Source organism: Garra rufa, chromosome 10, assembly GCF_049309525.1.
Source record: "Garra rufa chromosome 10, GarRuf1.0, whole genome shotgun sequence".
NCBI lineage: Eukaryota > Metazoa > Chordata > Actinopteri > Cypriniformes > Cyprinidae > Garra > Garra rufa.
Window position 1 is genome coordinate 1,171,340 of NC_133370.1, and position 25,484 is coordinate 1,196,823.

The 25,484-nt window shown below is 31.2% G+C and overlaps 2 protein-coding genes across 2 annotated transcripts in view; both read left to right on the forward strand.

Annotated features, from left to right (window-relative positions):
• The window catches only part of LOC141344410 (protein APCDD1-like), a 122,599-nt gene that overhangs the window by 41,135 nt on the left and 55,980 nt on the right, over window positions 1-25,484 (forward strand). The gene's annotated exons all lie outside the window — the stretch shown is intronic.
• On the forward strand, window positions 11,184-25,222 carry LOC141343711 (ATP-sensitive inward rectifier potassium channel 10-like). Its single transcript, XM_073848340.1, has 6 exons — window positions 11,184-11,338; window positions 15,799-16,138; window positions 17,190-17,401; window positions 19,138-19,269; window positions 20,765-20,942; window positions 23,662-25,222. Exons 1-6 carry the CDS (start codon window positions 11,270-11,272, stop codon window positions 24,036-24,038), a joined length of 1,308 nt encoding a protein of 435 aa, XP_073704441.1. The 5' UTR covers window positions 11,184-11,269; the 3' UTR covers window positions 24,039-25,222.

Genomic DNA, 25,484 nt, shown 5'->3' on the forward strand with positions numbered 1-25,484 from the left:
GATGGTCATTAGATTTACTTAAACTAAATGTGTATGATAATAAGGCCCCTGAATCAGGGTTAATATACTTAACTAAAAATAAAAACATAAAAAAATAATACTTTAAATAAAATAATCATTAACTAAATAAAATATAAAAAACTTTAACTTATTTTATTTAAAAAAAAAATCTACAAATTTTACTAAAATTTATTTAATTAATGATTTACTTAAAAAAAAAAACTAAATATTTAAGATAATAAGGCTTCTGGATCCAGGTTAATATACTTTACTAAAAATAAAAACAAAAAAAAATACTTTAAATAAAATAAACATTAACCAAATAAATTTTAGATTAAACTTATTTTATTTTAAACTGAACAAACTAAATTTCGATTAAGTTGAACTAAAATGACTTTAAAAATAATAAAAATAACAGAAACAATCCACATTTATTTATTTTTTTAACAAATTTTACTAAAATTAATTTAATTAATTATGATCATTAGATTTATTTTAAAAAAAGGTTTCTGCATTAGGGTTAGTATAGTTAACTGCTATTAAAAATATAAAAAAATACTTTAAATAAAATAATCATTAATTAAAATAAAATATACAAAACTTAAACTTTATTTCAAATCAAACAAACTATTATTTTATATAAAATATTCACAAAAACTAGCATTATATTGACACTAAATAACTTTTTTCTAGATAAAGTTTAGAATAATTTAAACCCACTGACAATTTTTTTTTTTTTTTTTAGTTTAAGCTTCACCAAACAGTGTTTGACCCTCAAACAAAAACAGTGCTGTTTTTAAATCAACCTACGAATGTTTGTAACCTTATACGGACTCAGTGTTTAAAAAGAGAAAAGTATTTCTGACTAAAACTATCTCCGTCTAAATGAAGCATGAGAGTTTGTGCTGGAGTCATTCTGTCTGCCTTCTTTCCCATGTAATGTTTTCATAACAACAAATCATGTGTTCAGCCTGTCTTTATCATCTGAGCTCAGTGTGATCAAATCAAAACACTGGGGAACACACAATCATGGCAGGATTAGTCTGATTCGTGCACAAATGACTCCTGTGAGCAGTTCTGGTAATGAAAGACTTGAATGATTCACACAGGCAACTCATTTAAAGCTGTCACTGAATCAACTTCTGATATGACTCACTTCACAGCTAACGATTCTTGGTTGAGAACATTATTTTATGGCTGCAAAAACTAAAAGAACGTTGCTAGAATTTTGTCATTGGTTTCCTCCGCAAAAAAAACCCAAAAGGAGACCATTAATGTTCTGTGTTTGCTGGATTACTAAATAGAAAGCATCCCATCTAACAAAACAATTATGTTCTAAGAACATTACATTGTTGCAAAAACGTCTCTGAAAGGTCTCTGAAAGGTCACAATGTTACAAAACATTTTGTTTTGGTATAAGAATGTGAATGGAACATTCCATTGTATCATTTTGCGAACATTCTAAAATTTGTTACTTTTGAATGTACTCTGGAGGTTCTGAAACTAGTGTTTTTTTATACATTGAAAATAAAATACACTGAAAGTCTTGCAGAAAGAATACCCTTGCAAAAAAGTACTGTGGCAGTAGCACAGTATCAGACAATACATCAAAAATACAACAGAATTATAACTGTATGATGTCAAAAAATATTAATTTGGTGCATAAATATATAAATAATATTCAGCAAATAATTATTTTATGTAAGGGTCAAAGACGTTAAGATGTCCAGGTCAGAAGAAATTTACAAAAGTGATTTTATGTCCATAGAAAGCACATTAAATGTAAGTAAAGTGTCTATTTTTAAAGTTTCAAATACAGTTTTGGAGAATAAATTTGAAAAATAAAATTTGGTTAAAATAATGTTACATTGTCATTCAGTGTGACACAATATTTATATGAAAATTCAAACAACATGCTTATTCATATTCAAATGTAGTATAAAAGTATAAGGGAACACATTATATTTTATTGTGTTGTAAGTAAGTAAAACAATTCTTACTGACAAATGGGCTAAACCTAGGATAGTGGCACATTTTAAAATGTAGAATTACAATTTGTCTTCTGTAAATGAAGGGAAAAATGTATGATATTTATTTTTTGCTCAGAGAAACTAAAACAAAAATGCAATTAAATTAATCAGAAAAACAACAATTTAAAGCAGTATCGCACTTATTGTTTTTATACTTAAGCCCTTTTTCATCTTTGACCCATAAATACTATGTTTAATATTTTTAAATATTTTGTTTAATTAATAATTTTTTTTTAACTTTTGCATCATAAACTTGTAAAAATTGTAACAAAAATTGTAAAAATTTATTTATTTATTGACATTTTTATTTTCATAATAAATAAATATATTTTTTTTAATATTAAAAAATAGACAAACATCAAATAAAACGTTTTTAGAAGAAAAAAATTTCCACGAACAATGTATACAAAGCTTAAGAACATTATTAATAGATAACTTTGAACAAACCTTACTAGAGGAACATTTGTTCATAACTTTAAGAGAACGTTGCCAGAACGTTCATTTACATAAAATGAATTTTTTGATTTTGGATGATTGTTACACTGAATGACATTTTAGTGGGTGTCTTCTGTAAATGAGGGGAAAAATTTATGTTGTTTATTTTTTTGCTCAGAAAAACTAAAACAAAAATGCAATTAAAATATTTTTTGGGAAAAACAACAACAATTTAAAACAGTATTACACTGTTTTACGCTTTAACCCTTTTTCGTCTTTGACCCATAAATATATTTTCAAATATTTTGTTCAATTAATAAATATTTTTATTTTGCGTCATAAAATTGCTAAAATGTTTTTTATTAATTTATTGACATTTTTATTTTCATGTATATATATATATATATATATATATATATATATATATATATATATATATATATATATATATATATATATATATATATGATGTTTTAGAAGAAAAATTTCCACGAACAATGTATACAAAGCTTAAGAACATTCTTAATAGATAACTTTACTAGAGGAACATTTGTTCATAACTTTTTTTAAACATTTTTCAATGTTTGTGAAAAAACAATGTAATCGCTGACAGATACATCTTTGAAAACAAAGTTATAACATACTGAGAATATTTCTTAAAAGCACACATGCTCTTCTCCCATCATCATCATCATCATCAAGTGTCTGATCGCAGTGATACGTGCGGGAGCCCACGCGAAGCGCGCGCCCGGGTTTTCCCAGCATCACACAATACACGTGCACGTGCATCTCAACACGCGGGATTACATCTTACTACTTTTTATCATTTAAGGTTTTATATCATGTATTATATCTAACTGTCTCAAATGTTCAGGTCCTCCTATGTGAGCTTTATTGATGTGAAAGCCTCATCGTAATGTGGCACATGAATGTCAGATATGAATATAAGTTTCATCACTTTCTAAAGTTATATTTGCGTTAACTGTTAAACCCACAAAAATAACTGTGCAGACAGAAAAGATTAAAATAAATTATTTCTGATGTAACAACTACACAGATGACGTCACAGTCCATATGCGCGCGACACATAATGTGCCATTTATAATGTGATCCGCATTAAAGTATTTACTTCCTATAATGAGATGTTGGAAACTCACCCTGAAGTTGAATCAGGAAACATCTCGACGGGTTTCTGAGTTTCAGATACTGAAGAATGAAATAAAGTCGCGCGTCTCCGGTTAAATGCGCTCTTGTATGTCTGTAGTTTTCCGCTAAACTCGTTTCTCCGGCTGAGAATGTGAATGTGTGTGGGAATGAGAGAATGACCTTATAAAACGCGTTTCCTCCTCCATCTCAGTCATGAGGCGCGCTCTCATTGGCTGCGCGCGCGGGTGTGTGTCTCCGGAGGACGCGCGTTTCCTTTGTGACGTCATCCGCCGCACCTCCGAGACAAACGGAACAGCCACAAATGTAAAAAAAAGTGCATGTTTAATTCATTTATTTTCATTTTAAACTAACTATTCGCGTTTATAAATGCAAGATAATGAATACAAAATACAAAACAACTTTATGATTTTGTTTTATGATTGACTGTAGTAGAGACTCTATGAAGGCTTTAAAAGATTGAGCTATTTATTTCAATAATAATACAATAAATGTAAGTGAAGTGTCTGCTTTTAAGGTTTCTGGAGAATAAATGTCAAAATTTGTTTGAAATAATTTTAGATTGTCATTTAGCGTAAAACAATATTTATGTAAAAAAAAAAAAAAAACATGCTTATTCTGACTTAAAATAGGCTATATAAAGGAATAAGGGAGAATATTCAATTTTATTGTGTTTAAAATGTGTAAATATTTTTTACTGACAAATGGGCAAATTTAGAAAATGTAGAATTACAACTAATTAGTAATTGGGGTGAAATTAATTCGTCTTTTAATATTTTAACATGACATTCTAATGGGTGTCTTCTGTAAAATAGCGACACATGTATGATATTTAATTTTTGCTCAGGAAAACAAAAACAAAAATGCCATTAAATTAAACAAAAAACTTTTTTATATTTTTTGGGGAAACAACAATAATTTAAAGCAGTATTACATTTATTGTTTTTATGCTTAATCCCTTTTTCGTCTTTGGCCCATGTACATAATTGCATAATAATAATAATAATAATAATAATAATAAAAGGAACAGCCATATTTAATTCATTTACCATAAATAAATACTCTTTGTAATATTTTAAAATATTTTGTTCAATTAATATACATTTTCTTTGCGTCATAAAATTTTCAAAAAATGTAAAAAAAAATATATATAATGATCAAATTATTGACATTTTTTATTTTCATAATAAATAAATAAATAATTATTTATTATATACAAAAAATAGGTGAACAACAGATAAAACGTTTTTAGAAGAAAATTAATTCATCTTTTAATATTTTAATATGACATTTTAATGGGTGTCTTCTGTAAATTAGGGACAAATGTATGATAGTTATTTTTTGCTCAGGAAAACAGAAACAAAAATGCTACGAAATTAAACAATTAAAAATTTTTTTTTTTTTAAAAACAACAACAATTTAAAGCAATATTACACATTTTTTTTATCCTTAAACCCTTTTTCATCTTTGGCCCATGTACATAATTGCATAATAATAATAATAAAAAGGAGCAGCCACATTTAATTCATTTACTTGCATTTGACCAAATTTCACATTCATAAATATAAGTTAACTAATAAAAAATCCCAACTTAATGATTTTGTTTTATGATTGACTGTAGTAGAGACTCTGAATAAGAAACCTTTAAAGACTTTAAAAGATTGAGCTATTTATTTATTTGATATTTTTATATATTTTTTATATTTATATTTTTATATAGGTGTACAAACTTATTTATCCGAGTATTTATTTTTGTTTGCATTTGGGTCCAAGACGTTAAGATGTCCACATCAAAATAAATTTACAACAGAAATGCATAATCCATAATTGCATAATAATAATAAAAAGAAGCAGCCACATTTAATTCATTTATTTGCATTTTGACCAAATTTCACATTTATAAATACAAGTTTACTAATTAAAAACCCCAACTTTATGATTTGGTTGTCTGTAGTAGAGACTCTGAATAAGAAACCTATAAAGCTCAAGCTATATTTATATTTATATATTTGTATATTTTTATTTTTATGTAAGTGTACAAACGTATTTTTTCGTTTTATTGTATAGTGTTCAGTATTTGCATTTGAAAAAATGTGCATGTTCAGTATAGGCAGTATTGCAACACAAATAAATAAAATAAATTATTTATCTATCAGATTATATGTTTCCTGTAATATTAAAAAAAAATACTTTGGAATGTATACCAAAATTTACTATGTACATTACCAGTCGTTTTTCGACATTTTTGAATATAAGATTTTAAATGGTTTTTTTTTTTAAGTCTCTTCTGCTCACCAAGCATGCATTTATTTGATCTAAAGTACAGTAAAAACAGTAAAATTTTGAAGTTATTTTTACCATTTAAAATAGCTGTTTTCTATGTGAATATCTGTTAAAATTAAATTTATTCATGTGATACAAACCTGAATTTTCAGCATCATTACTCCAGTCTTGAGTGTCACATGATTCTTCAGAAATCATTCTAATATGCTGATTCACTGTTCAACAAACATTTATTATTATTATTATTTTGAAAACAGCTGAGAGGATTTTTTTCAGATTTATTTGATGAATCGAAATGGTTTCATTTCAACTAGCTGCCAAAGCAACTTTTCTCATTTTCATTTAGTTTAACTGAAATAAAATATAATAAACTTAAACTTATTTTTAAATTAAAATATAAATTATATTTAGTTTAAGTAAAATACTAAAAATGTAAATAAAAATTACTATATAGACATCTAAAAAAATCTAATTCAAAATATTAACAAAAACTATAGCATTACACTGACACTAAAATAACATTTTTTTTTTCTGAATAAAGTTAAGATTGGTCAGTTTTTAACCCACTTTTTTGTTGTTTCTTCACTAGTGTTTTACTCTCAAACATAAATAGCAATGTTTTTATTTCGTTTTTATCATTACTCCAATATTCAGGGTCACATGATACTTTAGAAATCATTCTAATATGCAGATTTTTTATTTGATATTATGTTGAAGTCAACTGAATAGATTTTTTCAGGTTTCTTTGATGAATAGAAAGTTCAGAATAACAGCATATACCTGAAATAGATTTTTTTTGTAACATTTTAAATGTATTTATCATCACTTTCGATCAATTTAAAGCATCCTTGCTTAAATAAAAGTATTCATTTCTATAATTCTAGAATTTCTAAAAGCTTTTTATTTCAGATCTTGCTTGATGAATAGATCTTTGATGTTTCTATTCATTAAGCAATCCTGAAAAAGATATACTCAACTGTTTTAAATATTGATAATAAAAATAAATGTTTCTTGAGCAGCAAATCAGCATATTAGAATGATTTCTGAAGGATCATGTGACACTGAACCATTTTCTATTTGAATGTATTTCAAAATGTAATTTTAAATAGTGAAATTTTACTGAATTTTTGATCAAATGCATACAGCATATCAGCATATTAGAATGACTTCCGAACAATCATGCAACATTGGAGACTGGAGTAATGGTGCTGAAAATTCAGCTTTGCATCACAGAAATAAATTACATTTCAACATCAATTCACATAGAAAACAGCGGTTTTACACTAATAATATTTCAGATTTCTTACTGTATTTTCAAATCAAATAAATGCAGGAAATCAGCATATTAGAAGGATTTCTGGAGGATCAGGTGACACTGAAGACTGCAGTAATGATGCTGAAAATTCAGCTTCGATCACAGAAATAAATTGCATTTTGAAATATATTCAAATAGAAAACTGTTATTTTAAATTGTAAAAATATTTTAAAGTTTTACAGATTTTTTGATCAAATAAATACAGCAAATCAGCACATTAGAATGATTTCTGAACGACCATCCAACAAAGGAGACTGGAGTAATGGTGCTGAAAAATCAGCTTTGCATTACAGGAATAAATTACATTTTAACATAGATTCACATAGAAAACAGCTGTTTTACAATAATAATATTTCCGATTTTTTTTTATTTATTTTTTTACAGTATTTTTAAAATCAAATAAATGCAGGAAATCAGCATATTAGAAGGATTTCCAGAGGATCAGGTGACACTGAAGACTACAGTAATGATGCTGAAAATTCAGCTTCGATCACAGAAATAAATTGCATTTTGAAATATATTCAAACAGAAAACAGTTATTTTAAATAGTAAAAATATTTTAAAGTTTTACAGATTTTTTGATCTAATAAATATAGCAAATCAGCACATTAGAATGATTTCTGAACGATCATGCAACAATGGAGACTGGAGTAATGGTGCTGAAAAATCAGCTTTGCATTACAGGAATAAATTACATTTTGTAATATATTCAAATAGAAAACAGTTATTTTAAATAGTAAAAATATTTCACAATTTCAGATCAAATAAAGGCAGACTCGGTGAGCAAAAGAGACCTCTTTAAAAAAAACATTAAAAATTTTATTATTCAAGAACCTTTGACTGGCAGTGTACAAAAATATTTTATTGGAGTGACACTGAGCATTTAATATATTTAAAACAAATATAAAGCAAATAAAAACATAAGCATTATGCTACTTAACAAATTTTGATTTAAAATGTCTAAAAAGTATAAAGCATGCTTCTAGCTTCTAGCGTGCTTCACAGCGCCCCCTGGAGCTCACAGTGTTCAGCAGCATCACTCACTCATTTTGTCAGTGTTCTCCTTCTTCATCTCTCATTAATGAAACGCCTGGTCACTGTGTAGTTCTCATTCCTCTCACGGGCTCTTTTGTGAGCTGCTGTTCTCAGGATGTTCTGTTCCAGGCTTCACCAAAACCGCTGACATCCACACGTGTAGAGGAAGTTTGTGCAAAGTGCCTGAATCAGAACAAAAACCTCCAAAATGAAGACAAATACTGAATGAGAGCGAGAAAGAAAAGCCCTTTAATTCAGCTTCAGCTTTCACACCAGGACTAAAGCATCAAAGCATCACTGGAATATTAGATTTTTACACAAACATCCTTAGTGCAATGATCATATGTAAATAAATCTTAGGCTAAATAATGCATCCTAAATCTTCATTTCTTTTTCATGTGGAGAAAAAAAAAAACGATGAAGGTTTATCAACTATCAAGTTACAGCAAACATTTGTTAAAACTTTGATTTCTTTTCCTCAAGTTAATTTACGGAAAAAATAAGCTGACCTAATTTTAATATTCAAAAGTTAGTTTTTTTATTCATATGTCCTCAAATTTTGGTCACATGTAATTTTAATGTGCATATTAAAAATAAAATATTACCCAAATTGTACTATGTTTTGCAACCAATTTTCATCTTCTTTTATCTTGCATCTTACCCTAACCCAAATTGTACTGCCATCCAAATATTAATTGCAAAATATTTATAATATTTAAAATAAAATATCTAATATTTAAACATATTTAAAAATGTATATACAATTTTAAATATATAATATAATATAATATAATATAAGGTTTGTTTTTGCAAAATGCCCAATTTTTTTTTTTTTTTTTTTTTGTAACGGCAAGATTTTATTTGTAACTGGTTTCAATTTATATGATGTTTTGAAACCATTTTTCATCTTAATATTAATTTAACCTATCTGTTGTTGTTAGTTTATTTTAATATTTTAATTTTTAAAAGAATAAAAATTCTGTGTTGTTTGCCATTTAATGAGACTTCATAAACCCTGCGTAATAATTATAAAATAATAAAAGAAGAAATAAAATGCAAAATCCTATATAAAATATTTTTAGATGGTGTTTGAAAAAAAAAAAATGTTTAATAGTTTGTTTTCTTATTCATATGTCCTACTAAAATTTTGGTCACACATAATTTTAATGTGCATATTAAAAATAAAATATTACCCAAATTTTACTATGATATTTTGCAAATAATTTTATCCTAATCTTAATTTAACCTATTTGTTGTCACTAGTTCATTTTAATTAAATATTATTTAGATCATCATTTATATTTAAATAATATAATATAATATAATATAATCATATAATACAATATTTTAAGTGTAACTGGTTTCCATTTATGTGATTTCATTTTTATATTTAAATTTTGAGTGCAAATATTCAGTTTAGTTTGCTATTTAATGTGAGCTCATAAACCCCGCATCTTAATTTTGCAACCAATTTTCATCTTAATCTTAATTTAACCTATTTGTTGTTGTTAGTTTATTTTAATATTTTAATTTTTAGTTTTAAGTGCAAATATTAAGTGTTGTTTGCCATTTAATATGAGCTCATAAACCCTGCATAATAATTTTAAAATAATAAAAGCAGAAAAGAAGAAATAAAATCAAAAATCCTGTGTATAATAATTTTAGATGGTGTTTGAAAAAAACAAAAAAGTACAAAAAATAATCTGCCTTAATTTTAATGTTTTAAAAGTTTTCTTATTCATATGTCCTCCTTAAATTTTGGTCACATGTAATTTTATTGTGCATATTAAAAATAAAAGTTTACCCAAATTTTACTGCCATTAAAATAATAATCACAAAATAGGTTACATTTAAAATTATAATATAATATAATATAATATAATATAATATAATATAATATAATATAATATAATATAATATAATATAATATAATATAATATAATATAATATAATATAATATAATATAATATAATATAATATAATATAATATAATATATTTGGGTTGCTATTGCAAAATACCCAATTTTTTTTTTTTATTAACGGCAAGATTTTAAGTGGTTTCTATTTATATGATATTTTGCAACCAATTTTCATCTTAATCTTAAATTTATCCTATTTGTTGTCACTATAGTTTATTTTAATATTTTAATTTTTAAAAGTGCAAATATTCAGTGTTGTTCGCTTTTTAATATGAGCTCATAAACCCTGCATAATAACTATAAAATAATAAAAGAAGAAATAAAATCCAAAATCCTATGTATAATAGTACATAGTACACAAAAAAGTACAAAAAATAATCTGCCTTAATTTTAATGTTTTAAAAGTTTTTTTTTCTTTTTTATTTATATGTCCTACTCCAATTTTGGTCACACGTAATCTTAATGTGCATATTAAAAATAAAATGTCACTCAATTTTAAGTGCCATCCAAATATGAATTACAAAATTATATTTAAAATAAACAAAAATTATAATATATAATAGGTGGTTATAACAAAACGTTTTTTAAAAAAAAGTTCTGTAAAATCTCGATTTATATTATGTTTTGCAACCAATTTAATCTTAATCTTAATTTAACCTCATTTTAATTAAATATAATTTATATGATTATTTATATTTAAATATTTAATATATAATATCTTGATTTTTAAAAGTGCAAGTAGTCAGTGTACTTTGCCGTTTAATATGAGCTCATAAACCCTCCATAACAATTATAAAGTAGTGCAAGCAAACAAAATGCAAAATCCGATGTATAATAGTTTTAGATGGAGTTTAGCAGAACAAATGTGCTGAAAGAGCTGAATGAAAAGAGAGAGAGAGAGAGAGAGAGAGAGAGAGAGAGAGAGAGAGAAAGAGAGAGAGAGTCCAGTTTATAAAAGCATGTCATTTGCTCCTGAGATTCAGTCATCCTGCAAAGCTTGCGTTTAGTAACTTTAGTAAAGTTAACATTTGATTACTGAACATCAACATGTAGCTCAGTTGAACAAACCTGAATGTCGAATCTGATGAATGGCAGCATCTGAACACCTGAGCGCATTTATTAATAGACTGCAGCCTCACAGCTCCCTGAATGACAAGGTAAGACGCTGGATCTCACATGCAGTCATGCAAACCTGACTTTCTGAATGAGTTTGGTGTGTCTGATTAAACATCTGAACAACAGGTGCATACATAATGCAACCAGCACACATTCATCTGTTCCTCCTAAAAGATTACGCTGAAAAACAACTGCTGTGAAAGTTACTTTGAAACAATTTGATACGAATGATGATACATGAAGTGATACATTTTAACATAATGATAAAGAATCAAAAAGTTGCACATGAAATTGTGAAGTAAAAAGACTAAGTAATAGCATTGCATGCTTCAATAATTATTTTATTTACTAAAATCATTTTTACACTGCAGTAGTGATTTATGCATATTCAAAAATAAGATGATGATACATCTTTGCAACAGTTGCAACATTTGTAACATTTGTAGTTTTAGACATCAGTGTTAGATGTTACAAAAGCGGTTTGCATTAATACATTGGGAAGTGGCTTTTATTTAATGCGTTTTATTATGTTCTGGAAAACGAATGCATTACTTTAGTGTTGCAATGCACTGATCTACCAGATGAGCTCAGGTTAAAGGGAGGAAAATGGCTAAATCGGTATGAAAACTTACTAAAATAGCCCCAGGTTTGACCCTGTGTGTGTTTTTGTCTGCTTTTAAAAATGTGAAAGAAAGAAAGAGGAAGGAAAGAGTTTGGAAAGTGTGCGTGATGAGATTTACGGAGGGGGGATCGTTATCCACTTTGGAATACTAATGAGCTGCTATTGTGTCGCACACACACACACACACACACACACACACACACACACACACACACACACACACTCAAACACACACATACACACTTGCACACATACACACACACACACACACACAAAGATATGTTTGTCAGTGGTCGGTTTTGTCCCATTGGTCAGTGCTTCAAACAATACGTTCCTTTGTACCCAAGAGAGAAAGACAGCTGAGAGAGAGAGAGACAGAAAGAAACTGGAAGTGCTGATAAGGTGGAAGCAGAGAGACTAAAACACATCAGTATTAAACACCTTCAGTTTTTACAATGATAACCATCATTATAGTCTAAATGCAACGGCACAGTCAGCGTAAAATCATAATAAATGAATATGATCTGATTTAAATCATGTGAGATGCTTTCAAAACCTTTTTGTTACTTTTCCTTTTTTATGGAATAATATGTTTACAGTTTTACTGATATAGAAACAGTTTTCACTCAGAAATTGCTAGTAAATTTCACAATTTCGAAGAAACCACAAATGTGAAATTCTGAAGCAGAAAAGCTGAAATAGTATTTTATCGTAAAATGTACTCTAATAATATTTATATTTTGCTACATTAAAGAATCATTTTGGCAGAAACTATGGTTATCGTGGCATGTTTTTAAAAAGTAAGGATACGGCACATTTGACACGGCGTGAGATCAGATAATGTATGTGAAAGGATGGTGATCCATCAAATTACATAACACTGAATAGAACTAATGCTGTTATATAAGTGCTTTGCTAAAAAAAAAAAGAGAACAGAGACTTTGATTTACTGCACATTAATGCATTGAAACGTGTTTGGACTTGAAATTTATATTCAGATATTAACTTATATTCACATTTGCAAATTTATATTCAGATATTAGGTTTGTTTTCTGAAAAAAAAAAAAAAAAAGAATACAAATGAAGTAAGTTTATGTTTAGGTAAAGAACAAGTAATGCCAATTAATGGGTTAAAAAAAAAACTTAACTCAAAGGAAAATTTTTATTATTTTTTCTGATTTAACCATAAATTGACTTTTTGATATATATATATATATATTAAATCTTAACTCATTTTGCTTCTTTAATAAATGTGTCTTGATTTACTAATAGAATATTTAGATATTTGTACTTGAAAACAAGACAAAAATACTCACGAAGAAAATCATTTTTGCAGTGTAGTGAGTTTATATGGCGGATGAGGAGATACAGTCTGGATTTTTTTCACATGCCCTCATTTGGTGTCTCTCTTTCATCCCATTGTTGGTTAAAGTCTCTCTCATGTAAAATAATCCGGTGTGTTCACCTGATTAACCAGATAAATTGTAGTAAACAAGCTCTTCTCCCTGCAGACTGAAATCTACACCACAAGACAAAAGTACTGCAGAAGAACATCATATCATGGCATCTAAATGTGTATATTTGTATTTAGCTTTAAAGAGATGTGTCCTATTAATATAATGCACTATGATGCATGTAATGCAGCCTTATATCTGGCCCAACAATTTAATAACTTTTCTCATTCTTTTCCATTATTGTTTACTGTCTCTGTTTATATTTAAAATTGTTTTTCCATGCACTGGGCATTTAAGAAAGGAAGCAAAATTTGATTGCACTTTATTTGCGTCTGTAGATTTGAGACCGTTTTTTAAAAACAAGTTTGTTTCTTCACTGTAACACTTACATACACCAGACTTAGCAGTTTTATTCCTATCTAGCTTATGAAGGTTTTTACTGAGGAGTTTATTCATATACCATTCACACTGATTTATACAACATTTTACCCCTAATAACATGCTAAAAATGCAAATATTTAAAGGCAGTTTTTTCTCCACTTCAACAGAACTTACAAACACCAAAACCTACAGTTTAATTTCTCTCTATATTCCAAACTTTTTTTTACTGAGGGGTTTGTTCATATATCATTCACACTAATTTATACAAAATTTCTTTCTTAAAAACAGGGCGAAAATGCATATTTTAAAAAGATTGTGCATTTTTTTCTCCCTTCAGCAACACTTACAAACACCAAAACTTACAGTTTTATTCATCTCTATATTCTGGTTATTCATGTATCATTCACACTGATTTATACAACATTTTACCCCTGAAAACGTGGTAAAAATGCAAATCTTTGAAGACAATGAGTTTGTTTCTCCACTTCAGCAGCACTTACAGTACAAACACTAAAACTTACAGTTTTTTTATTCATCTCTATATTCTGAATGTTTTTACTGAGGGGTTTGTTTATCATTCACACTGATTTATACAACATTTTATTCCTAAAAACAGGGTGAAAACGCATATTTTTAAAAGCTTGTGCATTTTTCTCTACTTAAGCAACACTTACAAACACCAAAACTTACAGTTTTATTCATCTCTATATTCTGAATGTTTTTACTGAGGGGTTTATCATTCACACTGATTTATACAGCATTTTATTCCTAAAAACAGGAAGAAAATGCATATTTTTAAAAGCTTGTGCAGTTTTTTCTCCACTTCAGCAGCACTTACAAACACCGAAACTTACGGTTTTATTAATCTCTATATTCTGAAGGATTTTACTGAAGGGTTTGTTCATTTATCATTCACACTAATTTATATAACATTTTACCCCTGAAAACGTGGTAAAAATGCAAATCTTTAAAGGCAATGAGTTTTTTCTCCACTTCAGCAACACTTACAAACACCAAAACTTAAAGTTTTATTCCTCTCTATATTTTGAATGTTTTTACTGAGGGGTTTGTTCATATATCATTCATTGTGATTTATACAACATTTTATTCCTAAAAACAGGGCGAAAATGCATATTTTTAAAAGCTTGTGCAATTTTTCTCCACTTCAGCAGCACTTACAAACACCGAAACTTACAGTTTTATTAATCTCTATATTCTGAAGGATTTTACTGAAGGGTTTGTTCATATATCATTCACAGTGATTTATATAACATTTTACCCCTGAAAACGTGGTAAAAATGCAAAGGCAATGAGTTTTCTCCACTTCAGCAACACTTACAAACACCAAAACTTAAAGTTTTATTCCTCTCTATATTTTGAATGTTTTTACTGAGGGGTTTGTTCATATCTCATTCACAGTGATTTATACAACATTTTATTCCTAAAAACAGGGCGAAAATGCATATTTTTAAAAGCTTGTGCAATTTTTCTCCACTTCAGCCGCACTTACAAACACCGAAACTTACGGTTTTATTCCTCTCTATATTCTAAATGTTTTTACAGAGGGGTTTGTTAATATATGATGTGTCTTGTTTTATTATTGCACATCTATTTGTGCCTGTAGATTTCACACCATTTTTTCAAAATGAGTTTTTGTCTCCACTTCAGCTGTACTTACATACACTTACAATTTTATTCCTATCTATATTCCCAAGTTTTTACTGAGTGATAGAGATATATATATATATATATATATATAATTTTTTGTTTTTTTTTGTTCAGATGTTCTGGAAGTGTATGCAAATGTGTGCATATTTAATTAAACAATGCATCATTTGCATATGAAATGATGATTGAAACTTACCATACACATTTTTAAGTAAAAACCTTAAAGTAAAAACAAGTAAATGCAGTGCAAGTCAATTTTGAATTAAGGATCTGCCAAATGCATAAATATAAATGCAAATGTAAATACCTTAATACTTTGTAGTTTTGTGTCATGAGCATCACTCACATTGCCTTTCGACACTTGTTTCTTCTCTAGATGACGTCAGCCACACCCCCTTCTTCTCACAGCCCCGCCTCTCAGAAGGTGTGCCACTCCCAGACTCAGACTGAAGTCCTGAAGCCTCTGCTCGGTGCATTGGGGCACGGCAGTCAGGTGGCGCGCCGGAGGCGGGTGTTAACCAAGGATGGGCGAAGTAATGTCCGCATCGAGCACATGAGTGGCCGTGGCGCTCTGTACCTGCGTGACCCCTGGACCACCTTTGTGGACATGCAGTGGAGGTATAAACTAGTTCTGTTCAGCGCCACATTTGTGGGAACCTGGTTCACCTTCGGACTGCTGTGGTACCTGCTGGCTTTGGTGCATGGAGACCTGCTCGGTAAGAGATAGAAATAGTTAAAATCAACATAAAGGGGCAGCCGTGGCCTAATGGTTAGAGAGTAGGACTTGTAACCCAAAGGTTGCGGGTTCGAGTCTCAGGTTCGGCAGGGATTGTCAGTGGGGAAGGTGAATAACCATCACTCTCTCCACCCTCAATACCACGACTGAGGTGAGTCCCCTGAGCAAGGCACCGTACCCCCAACTGCTTCCCGGGCAATGGCTGCCCACTGCTCCGTGTGTGTGATCACTACTGTGTGTGTGTGTGTTCACTACTGTGTGTTCACTACTGTGTGTTCACTACTGTGTGTGTGCACTTGGATGGGTTAAATGCAGAGCACAAATTCCTAGTATGGGTCACCATACTTGGCCTCACTTCACCTCCTTTCCTTTCCTAAAGTGAATTTCTAAATTTATGGTCCTGAATATATTGTAAAAGATTCTTTCATGCATATTTTAGAATAACTGATATAAAATTATACTGTAGTTCTTATTAATATGTCATTATCATTTTAGTTACAGTTTTAGTAATTTTGTTGTGTTCTTGTGGTTTTTTTAATAAGCTTCATAGTTTTGTTATTTTTTCAGATTGATGACAAATTAAAGCTGATAAGTAAATTCCGACTAAGTAAATTGAACAATTATTTTATTTCAAGTAACAAAAGGCTATTTTTGTAGTTTTAATTTTAGCCCTGATGTTCCATACATGTTATTATAAAAAAAATGTTTATTTTGGCCTAATTTGTTTTCAAAATGAAATTATTTTCCTTACTTTTATTACTTCTAACAAATTTTAGGAAACTAGCCTAATACCTAAATAAAACAAAAACAAATGACAACTCAAATAAAATGTTTCCTCAGAATGGCATTATTTAAGGCCGAATATTATTTAAATTATCATTATATTCTTAATTATAATTATTAAATAATGATGTATTAAATAATTAATTTAATATTTTTTTGCTACATGTAAAGTTGCTTAAAACGCAATAAACTCAATAATAAAAAAGATTATGTTTGTGTCTGATATTTGTGTTAATTTCTTCCTGCAGAGTTTGATCCTCCATCAAACCACAGTTTGTGTGTGATGCAGATGCAAACACTGACCGCAGCCTTTCTCTTCTCGCTGGAGACTCAAACAACCATCGGATATGGATACCGCTGCATCACAGAGGAATGTCCGTCTGCCATTGTCCTGCTCATCATCCAGCTCCTCATCACCACCGCCATGGAGATCTTCATCACCGGAACCTTCCTCGCCAAGGTGTGCATCCATTTTAAAAACCTAAAGAACCTTTTTCGACCATGAAGAACCTTTTCTGCATTTGAAAGGTTCCAAGGATGTTTAAGGTTCTTCATAGAACCACTGATGCCAATAACAAACTTTTTTTTTTTTTTTACTTTAGAGATTTTTGTAATTCTTTTCTCATTAGTTTCTTATCACTGGACTACATTTTTAAATGTTATTATAATTTCAATATACATGCATTATTAGCATGTTATTAGCAAGTTGCTAGCATGTTTCTAGCATGATTAACAAGTTATTAGCAGGTTTCTAGCATAATTAGCAAGTTACCTGCATATCATTTGCACGTTTCTAACACGATTAGCATGTTGTTTTTGATTGCTTCCATTGTCCTTTTTTGTAAGTCACTTTGGATAAAAGTTTCTGCTAAATGTCATGTAATGTTTCTAGCATTATTAGCAAGTTGCTGGCACGTTTCTAACATGTTTTTAACATGATTAGCAAGTTGCTAGCATATTTTAGCATGATTAGCAAGTTATTAACATGTTATTAGCATGTGTCTAGCATAATTAACAAGCTACTTGCATGTCATTAGCATGTGTCTAGCATTATTAATAAGTTGCTAGCATGTTACCAACATGATTAAGTTACTAGCATGTCATTAGCAGGATTCTATCATAATTAGCAAAGTTATTAGCATGTTTTTGACATAATTAACAAGTTACTTGCATGCCATTAGCATATTTCTAATATGATTAGCAAGTTGCTAACATGTTTTTAACGTTATTAGCAAGTTGCTAGCACATTTCTAACATGTTTCTATCATGATTATTTAGTTGCTAGCATGTTTCTAGCATGATCATGATAAGCATGTTATTAGCATGTTCCCAGCATAATTAACAAGTAACTTGCATGTCATTAGCATTTTACTAACATAAACAACTTGCTAGCATGTTTCTAGCGTTATTAACAAGTTGCTAGCATATTTCTAACATGTTTCTATAATTAGTAAGTTGATAGCATGTTTCAACATGATTAGCAAGTTATTAACATGTTATTAGCATGTTTCTAGCATAATTAACAAGTTACTTGCATGTCATTAGCATGTTTTAACATGATTAGCAAGTTGCTAGCATGTTTCTAGCATAATTAGCAAGTTATTGGCATGTTATTAACATGTTCCTAGCATAATTAGCAAGTTATTAGCATGTTTCTAACATGTTTCTATCATGATTAGTAAGTTGCTAGCATGTTTCCAATATGATTGACATGTCATTCGCATGTTTTCAGCATAATTAACAGTTACATGCATGTCATTAGCATGTTTCTAACATGATTAGCAAGGTGCTAGAATGTTTCTATCATTATTAGCAAGTTGCTAACACATTTTTTACGTTTTAACATGATTAGCAAGTTACTTGTCATTAGCATGTTTCTAACATGATTAGCCAGTTGCTAGTATGTTTCTAGCATGCTGAACAAGTTTCTAGCATGTTGCTATTATGATTAACATGTTACTAGCATGATTAGCAAGTTACTAGCATGATTGTAGTTGCTAGGCTAGGCTATATATTTGAATAGATTAGAAATATTAGATAGAATGGAAGTTTGAATGGATTTGAAATAGTTCATAGAAGGGACGCTTCATAAGTCTCCTTTAAAGAGCATTAAAATTCTTACTGTTCCTAAACTTTGATCATGCTCTCTCTCTCTCTCTCTCTCTCTCTCTCTCTCTCTCTCTCTCTCTCTCTCAGGTGGCTCGGCCGAAGAAGCGTGGCGAGACGATTCGGTTCAGTCAGCATGCAGTGATAGCCAATCACGACGGCCGACCGTGTCTCATGATACGAATCGCCAACATGCGCAAGAGTCTGCTGCTGGGCTGCCAGGTAACCAGAGGAGACAATTATGACTATATCAAGATCAACAGTTAATGATTTATTTATTTAACGATTAACAACCAGAGAACACAGAACAGAATGACACTGAATTAAAGTGCAGATTAAATCTAGAACACAAACTTGAAATGTAGCAACGTTGCTCATGAACACTCAGTTCTGGATGCAAAATGTAGATTGAACTGTTCATACTATCACGTTTTGAATTGATTATATTAATAAGGATCATTACTCATTTTCTGCCTTCATCTCTGCAATGCATTCTGAGATTGTATTCATCACAAGGCCATGCAATGCTGATTTACAATTTGGTCAACATGAGAAATCTGCTAAAGGCCGCAGGCTATTTTTATGCTACCTTAAAATACAAAGTAACTAGATTAAAAAGTTTAAGTTTAAACTGGCTTGAGAAAGCTGGACCAGAAAGTAAGGAAAGTTTAAGTTGAAAAATGTTTAAGATGTTTTAAAAGATTAAAAGCAAGTTGCTAGTGTGTTTTAGTTGTTTTAACATGATCAACAAGTTGTTAACATGTTTCTAACATGGTTAACATGTTACTAGCATGTTAGTAGCATGTGTCTACCATGATTAACAAGTTGTTAGCATATTGGTAGCATGTGTCTAGCATGATTAGCAAGTTGTTAGCATGTTTCTAACATGGTTAACATGTTACTAGCATGTTAGTAGCATGTGTCTACCATGATTAACAAGTTGTTAGCATATTGGTAGCATGTGTCTAGCATGATTAGCAAGTTGTTAGCATTTTTCTAACATGGTTAACATGTTACTAGCATGTTAGTAGCATGTGTCTACCATGATTAACAAGTTGTTAGCATATTGGTAGCATGTGTCTAGCATGATTAGCAAGTTGTTAGCATGTTTCTAACATGGTTAACATGTTACTAGCATGTTAGTAGCATGTGTCTACCATGATTAACAAGTTGTTAGCATATTGGTAGCATGTGTCTAGCATGATTAGCAAGTTGTTAGCATGTTTCTAGCAAGATTAGCAAGTTGCTAATATGTTTCTAGCAGGATTAGCAAGTTGATAACCTGTTTCTAGCATGATTAGCAATTTGCTAACATGTTTCTAACATGTTTCTAACATGGTTAGCATGTTACTAGCATGTGTCTAGCATGTTTGGCAAGTTGTTAGCATATTGGTAGCATGTGTCTAACATGATTAGCAAGTTGTTAACATGTTTCTAACATGATTAGCAAGTTGCTAGCCTGTTTCTAACATGATTAGCAAGTTGCTAGCATGTTTCTAACATGATTAGCATTTTACTAGTATGTTGTTAGCATGTTTCTAGCATGATTAGCAAGTTATTAGCATGATTCTAGCATGATTACTAAGTTGCTAGGACATTTTAACCATGATTAGCAAGTTACTAGCATGATTCTAGCATGATTAGCATATTGTTAGCATGATTTAGTAGCATTTCATTGCCCTTTCTCAAGCCAACCAACTTAATGTGATTTTTCCAGGTGACAGGGAAGCTTTTACAGCCGTGTGTTCCAAAGGAGGGCGAGACGGTGCGTTTGGACCAGAAAAACGTGACCTTCAGCGTGGACACAGCCAGCGAGAGCCCCTTCCTCATCGTCCCGCTCACCTTCTACCATATCATTGATGAGCAGAGCCCGCTGTTCGGATGGGCCGACAAGGGTACAGATTCTGCCATCCTTAATTCTGTTCACAATCCTCAGTTTTTGAGTGAACATAACCACAATTACCCACAAATAATGATTAAAAAACAAAAGAAAGTGGATTAGCACAAACAAGGCGTGTTTACGTTATGGGGGGCCCTAAGCAAACCTCCGGTAGGGGCCCCGCAAACACTTTCCGGGTCCAAAGCTCCGATCTACATCAAACGATTCGTGATCCCGTTCCGACGCTCCGATCTACATCAAACAATGTGATCCCGTTCCGACGCTCCGATCTACATCAAACAATGTGATCCCGTTCAGACGCTCCGATCTACATCATACAATGTGATCCCGTTCCGACGCTCCGATCTACATCAAACAATGTGATCCCGTTCCGACGCTCCGATCTACATCAAACAATGTGATCCCGTTCCGACGCTCCGATCTACATCAAACAATGTGATCCCGTTCAGACGCTCCGATCTACATCATACAATGTGATCCTGTTCCGACGCTCCGATCTACATCATACAATGTGATCCCGTTCCGACGCTCCGATCTACATCAAACAATGTGATCCCGTTCCGACGCTCCGATCTACATCAAACAATGTGATCCCGTTCCGACGCTCCGATCTACATCAAACAATGTGATCCCGTTCCGACGCTCCGATCTACATCAAACAATGTGATCCCGTTCCGACGCTCCGATCTACATCAAACAATGTGATCCCGTTCCGACGCTCCGATCTACATCAAACAATGTGATCCCGTTCCGACGCTCCGATCTACATCAAACAATGTGATCCCGTTCCGACGCTCCGATCTACATCAAACAATGTGATCCCGTTCCGACGCTCCGATCTACATCAAACAATGTGATCCCGTTCCGACGCTCCGACCTACATCAAACAATGTGATCCCGTTCCGACGCTCCGACCTACATCAAACAATGTGATCCCGTTCCGACGCTCCGACCTACATCAAACAATGTGATCCCGTTCCGACGCTCCGACCTACATCAAACAATGTGATCCCGTTCCGACGCTCCGACCTACATCAAACAATGTGATCCCGTTCCGACGCTCCGACCTACATCAAACAATGTGATCCCGTTCCGACGCTCCGACCTACATCAAACAATGTGATCCCGTTCCGACGCTCCGACCTACATCAAACAATGTGATCCCGTTCCGACGCTCCGACCTACATCAAACAATGTGATCCCGTTCCGACGCTCCGACCTACATCAAACAATGTGATCCCGTTCCGACGCTCCGACCTACATCAAACAATGTGATCCCGTTCCGACGCTCCGACCTACATCAAACAATATGATCCCGTTCCGACGCTCCGACCTACATCAAACAATGTGATCCCGTTCTGACGCTCCGACCTACATCAAACAATGTGATCCCGTTCCGACGCTCCGACCTACATCAAACAATGTGATCCCGTTCAGACGCTCCGATCTACATCATACAATGTGATCCCGTTCCGACGCTCCGATCTACATCAAACAATTTGTGATCCCGTTCCGACGCTCCGATCTACATCAAACAATGTGATCCCGTTCAGACGCTCCGATCTACATCATACAATGTGATCCCGTTCCGACGCTCTGATCTACATCAAACAATTTGTGATCCCGTTCCGACGCTCCGATCTACATCAAATGATTCGCGAATCGTGTTCTGTTCCGGGGCCCCAGCAAGTGCGTGCTTTGCTTGGTGGGTAAACACTCTACTGAGCTCAGATCAATGAGGCCTAATCAATCTGTTCCAATTTTCGAATTCAAACTAATCTTAAACAAACTTCACAAATAGATTAAAACTAAAATATCAATCTTTATTCAATCAATTTAAAATTTAATGAGCTCATATTATTTGAAAGATTGCATGTTTGTATGCATAAAAAAAGCTAAATGCATAAAAACAGCCGAATTATTTACTTGCTCAGCATAAAAAAAAAGTCCTTAAAACCATTAATATTGCATGAACAGCATCACAATTATTAACAAAGGATATGCTACACAGGAAAACTGATCATTTTGTGTATACAGACATTTGCAAATTATTTAATTCAGGTTTTATTTATTTATATATCATTATCATTATATATATTATTCGAAAGAACCTTATTTTATTTGTTTTAAACTTTCACACTACAAAGGCATTTAAATGGTGAAATATTTGAAGACCTTCACATACATTCTTATACCTTTTGAACCTAACATTTTGATATTTATTGACATTATGCATCAAATACCCAAATGTATAAAAAGAAGTCAAATGTCTTTAAAAATCAATCACTGAAATCATTAATATTGCATGAACAGCATCAGCCCAATAATATGCAATAATAATAATTTTGTGTATAGTTCACATTAAATACATTTGGGAAGTTAATGTCCTTATGCAATGTCCTTTTATGTATTTGACATTTTTATATATAAAATTTAAATAGCTTATATTTGCTTATATGAGCTTTTATGAGTTCGTATTATTTGAAAGATGGAATATTTGTATTACAATGGACAAACTGATTACATTTTAAATTAAGTGAAAATAGATCAATATTTTAATCTATAGACACTCAAAGCATCAGAATATTGAAAAATGTTTTGAAATCTTGTCATTTGTAAATACTGCGCCTCCAGTGGCACCACACGGAATTGCAAAAACAAAGATTGCTTCGACCCTTTAAATGAAAGTTTCTCTCTTTCTTTCTTTCTCTCAGGTGGAGGCTGGACGGAACCGGATACGGCTGATTTCGAGCTGCTGGTGATGATGAGCTCCACAGTGGAGCCCACATCGGCCACCTGTCAGGTGCGAACCTCTTACCTGCCGGATGAGATCCTGTGGGGCTACGAGTTCCCGCCCGTCGTGTCTCTCTCTCCGACGGGCAAATACGTGGCGGATCTGGCGTACTTCGACAAGTTGGTGAAAACCAAGACTCCGCCCCTTCTCAATCAGACCCCGCCCAGCGGCACCGATGGTTACCATGGAGACGTGAGCGCCATGGACCCCGAGAAGATGCGGCTGGAGCAGAGCTACCGAGAAGATGAGAGACAGACGGACGGCGGACCCGTTAGTGTGCGCATCAGTAACGTCTAACAACTGCTTTTACAACACAAATGTCCTTAAAATCAAGCCCTGAAATCATTAATGCTGCATGAACAGCATCAGCCCAATAATAGGCCTATGCAAGATAATATTAACAGCATATAAACTGAATAGGACAATTATATTTTAGCATACAGATGTTAGATATTTTTTATAATGTGCTTTTTATATTTTTAAATATTTATAATATACATTTTTAATTATTTGATGAGCTTTTAAGAGCTCATATTATTTGAAAGACTGCATCGAGTATTTGCATAAAAACAGCAGGATTATCATTTACACACGAAATACTTATATAAAATAAGAATAAACAAATGTCCTTAAAATCAATCACTGAAATCATTAATGCTGCATGAACAGCATCAGCCCAATAATATGCAAAAAAATTTTACAGCATACAAGCTGAATAAGACAATGATATTTTAACATAAAGTACATATTGGATATTTTTTAAATAAGTGCTTTATATATTTTGAAACGCATTTTAATAGTTATATTTAGTGAGCGTTTAAGCTCAATATTTAAGAGACTACATGGAGTATTTGCATAAAAACACCTAAATGCATTAAAAACAGCAGGATTATCATTTACACACTTAGCATGAAAATACACAAAACTGTCCTTAAAATAAAGCATTGAAATCATTAATGCTGCATGAACAGCATCAGCCCAGTAATAGGCAAAAAATAACTAAGCTGAATAGGAAAATTATAATTTAGCATACAGCACGTTAAATATATTTTTTAAATAACGTGTGTTTTATATTTTAAAATGCATTTTAATAGTTATATATTGTGAGCGTTTAAGAGCTCATATTATTTGAAGGACTACATGGAATATTTAATAAAAACAAATGCATTAAAAAACACCTAAATGCATTAAAAACAGCAGGATTATCATTTACACACTTAGCATAAAAATACACAAAAATGTCCTTAAAATAAAGCATTGAAATCATTAATGCTGCATGAACAGCATCAGCCCAATAATATGCAAAACATATACACCATATAAACTGAATAAGAATTTTAGCATACAGTACATGTTAAATATTTTTAAAATAATGTGCGTTTTATATTTTAAAATGCATTTTAATTTTATTTTATGAGCTTTTAGGAGCTCATATTATTTGAAAGACTATATGGAATATTTGCATAAAAACACAAATGCATAAAGAACCACCTAAATGCATAAAATAGCAGGATTATCATTTACACACTTAGCATTAAAACAAACAAAAATGTCCTTAAAATCAATCACTGAAATCATTAATGCTGCATGAACAGCATCAGCCCAATAATATGCAAAAATATTTACAGCATACAAGCTGAATAGAAAAAAAAATTATATTTTAGCATAAAGTACATGTTAGATATTTTTTTTTAAATAATGTGCTTTTTATATTTTAAAATGCATTTCAGTTATTATATTTTG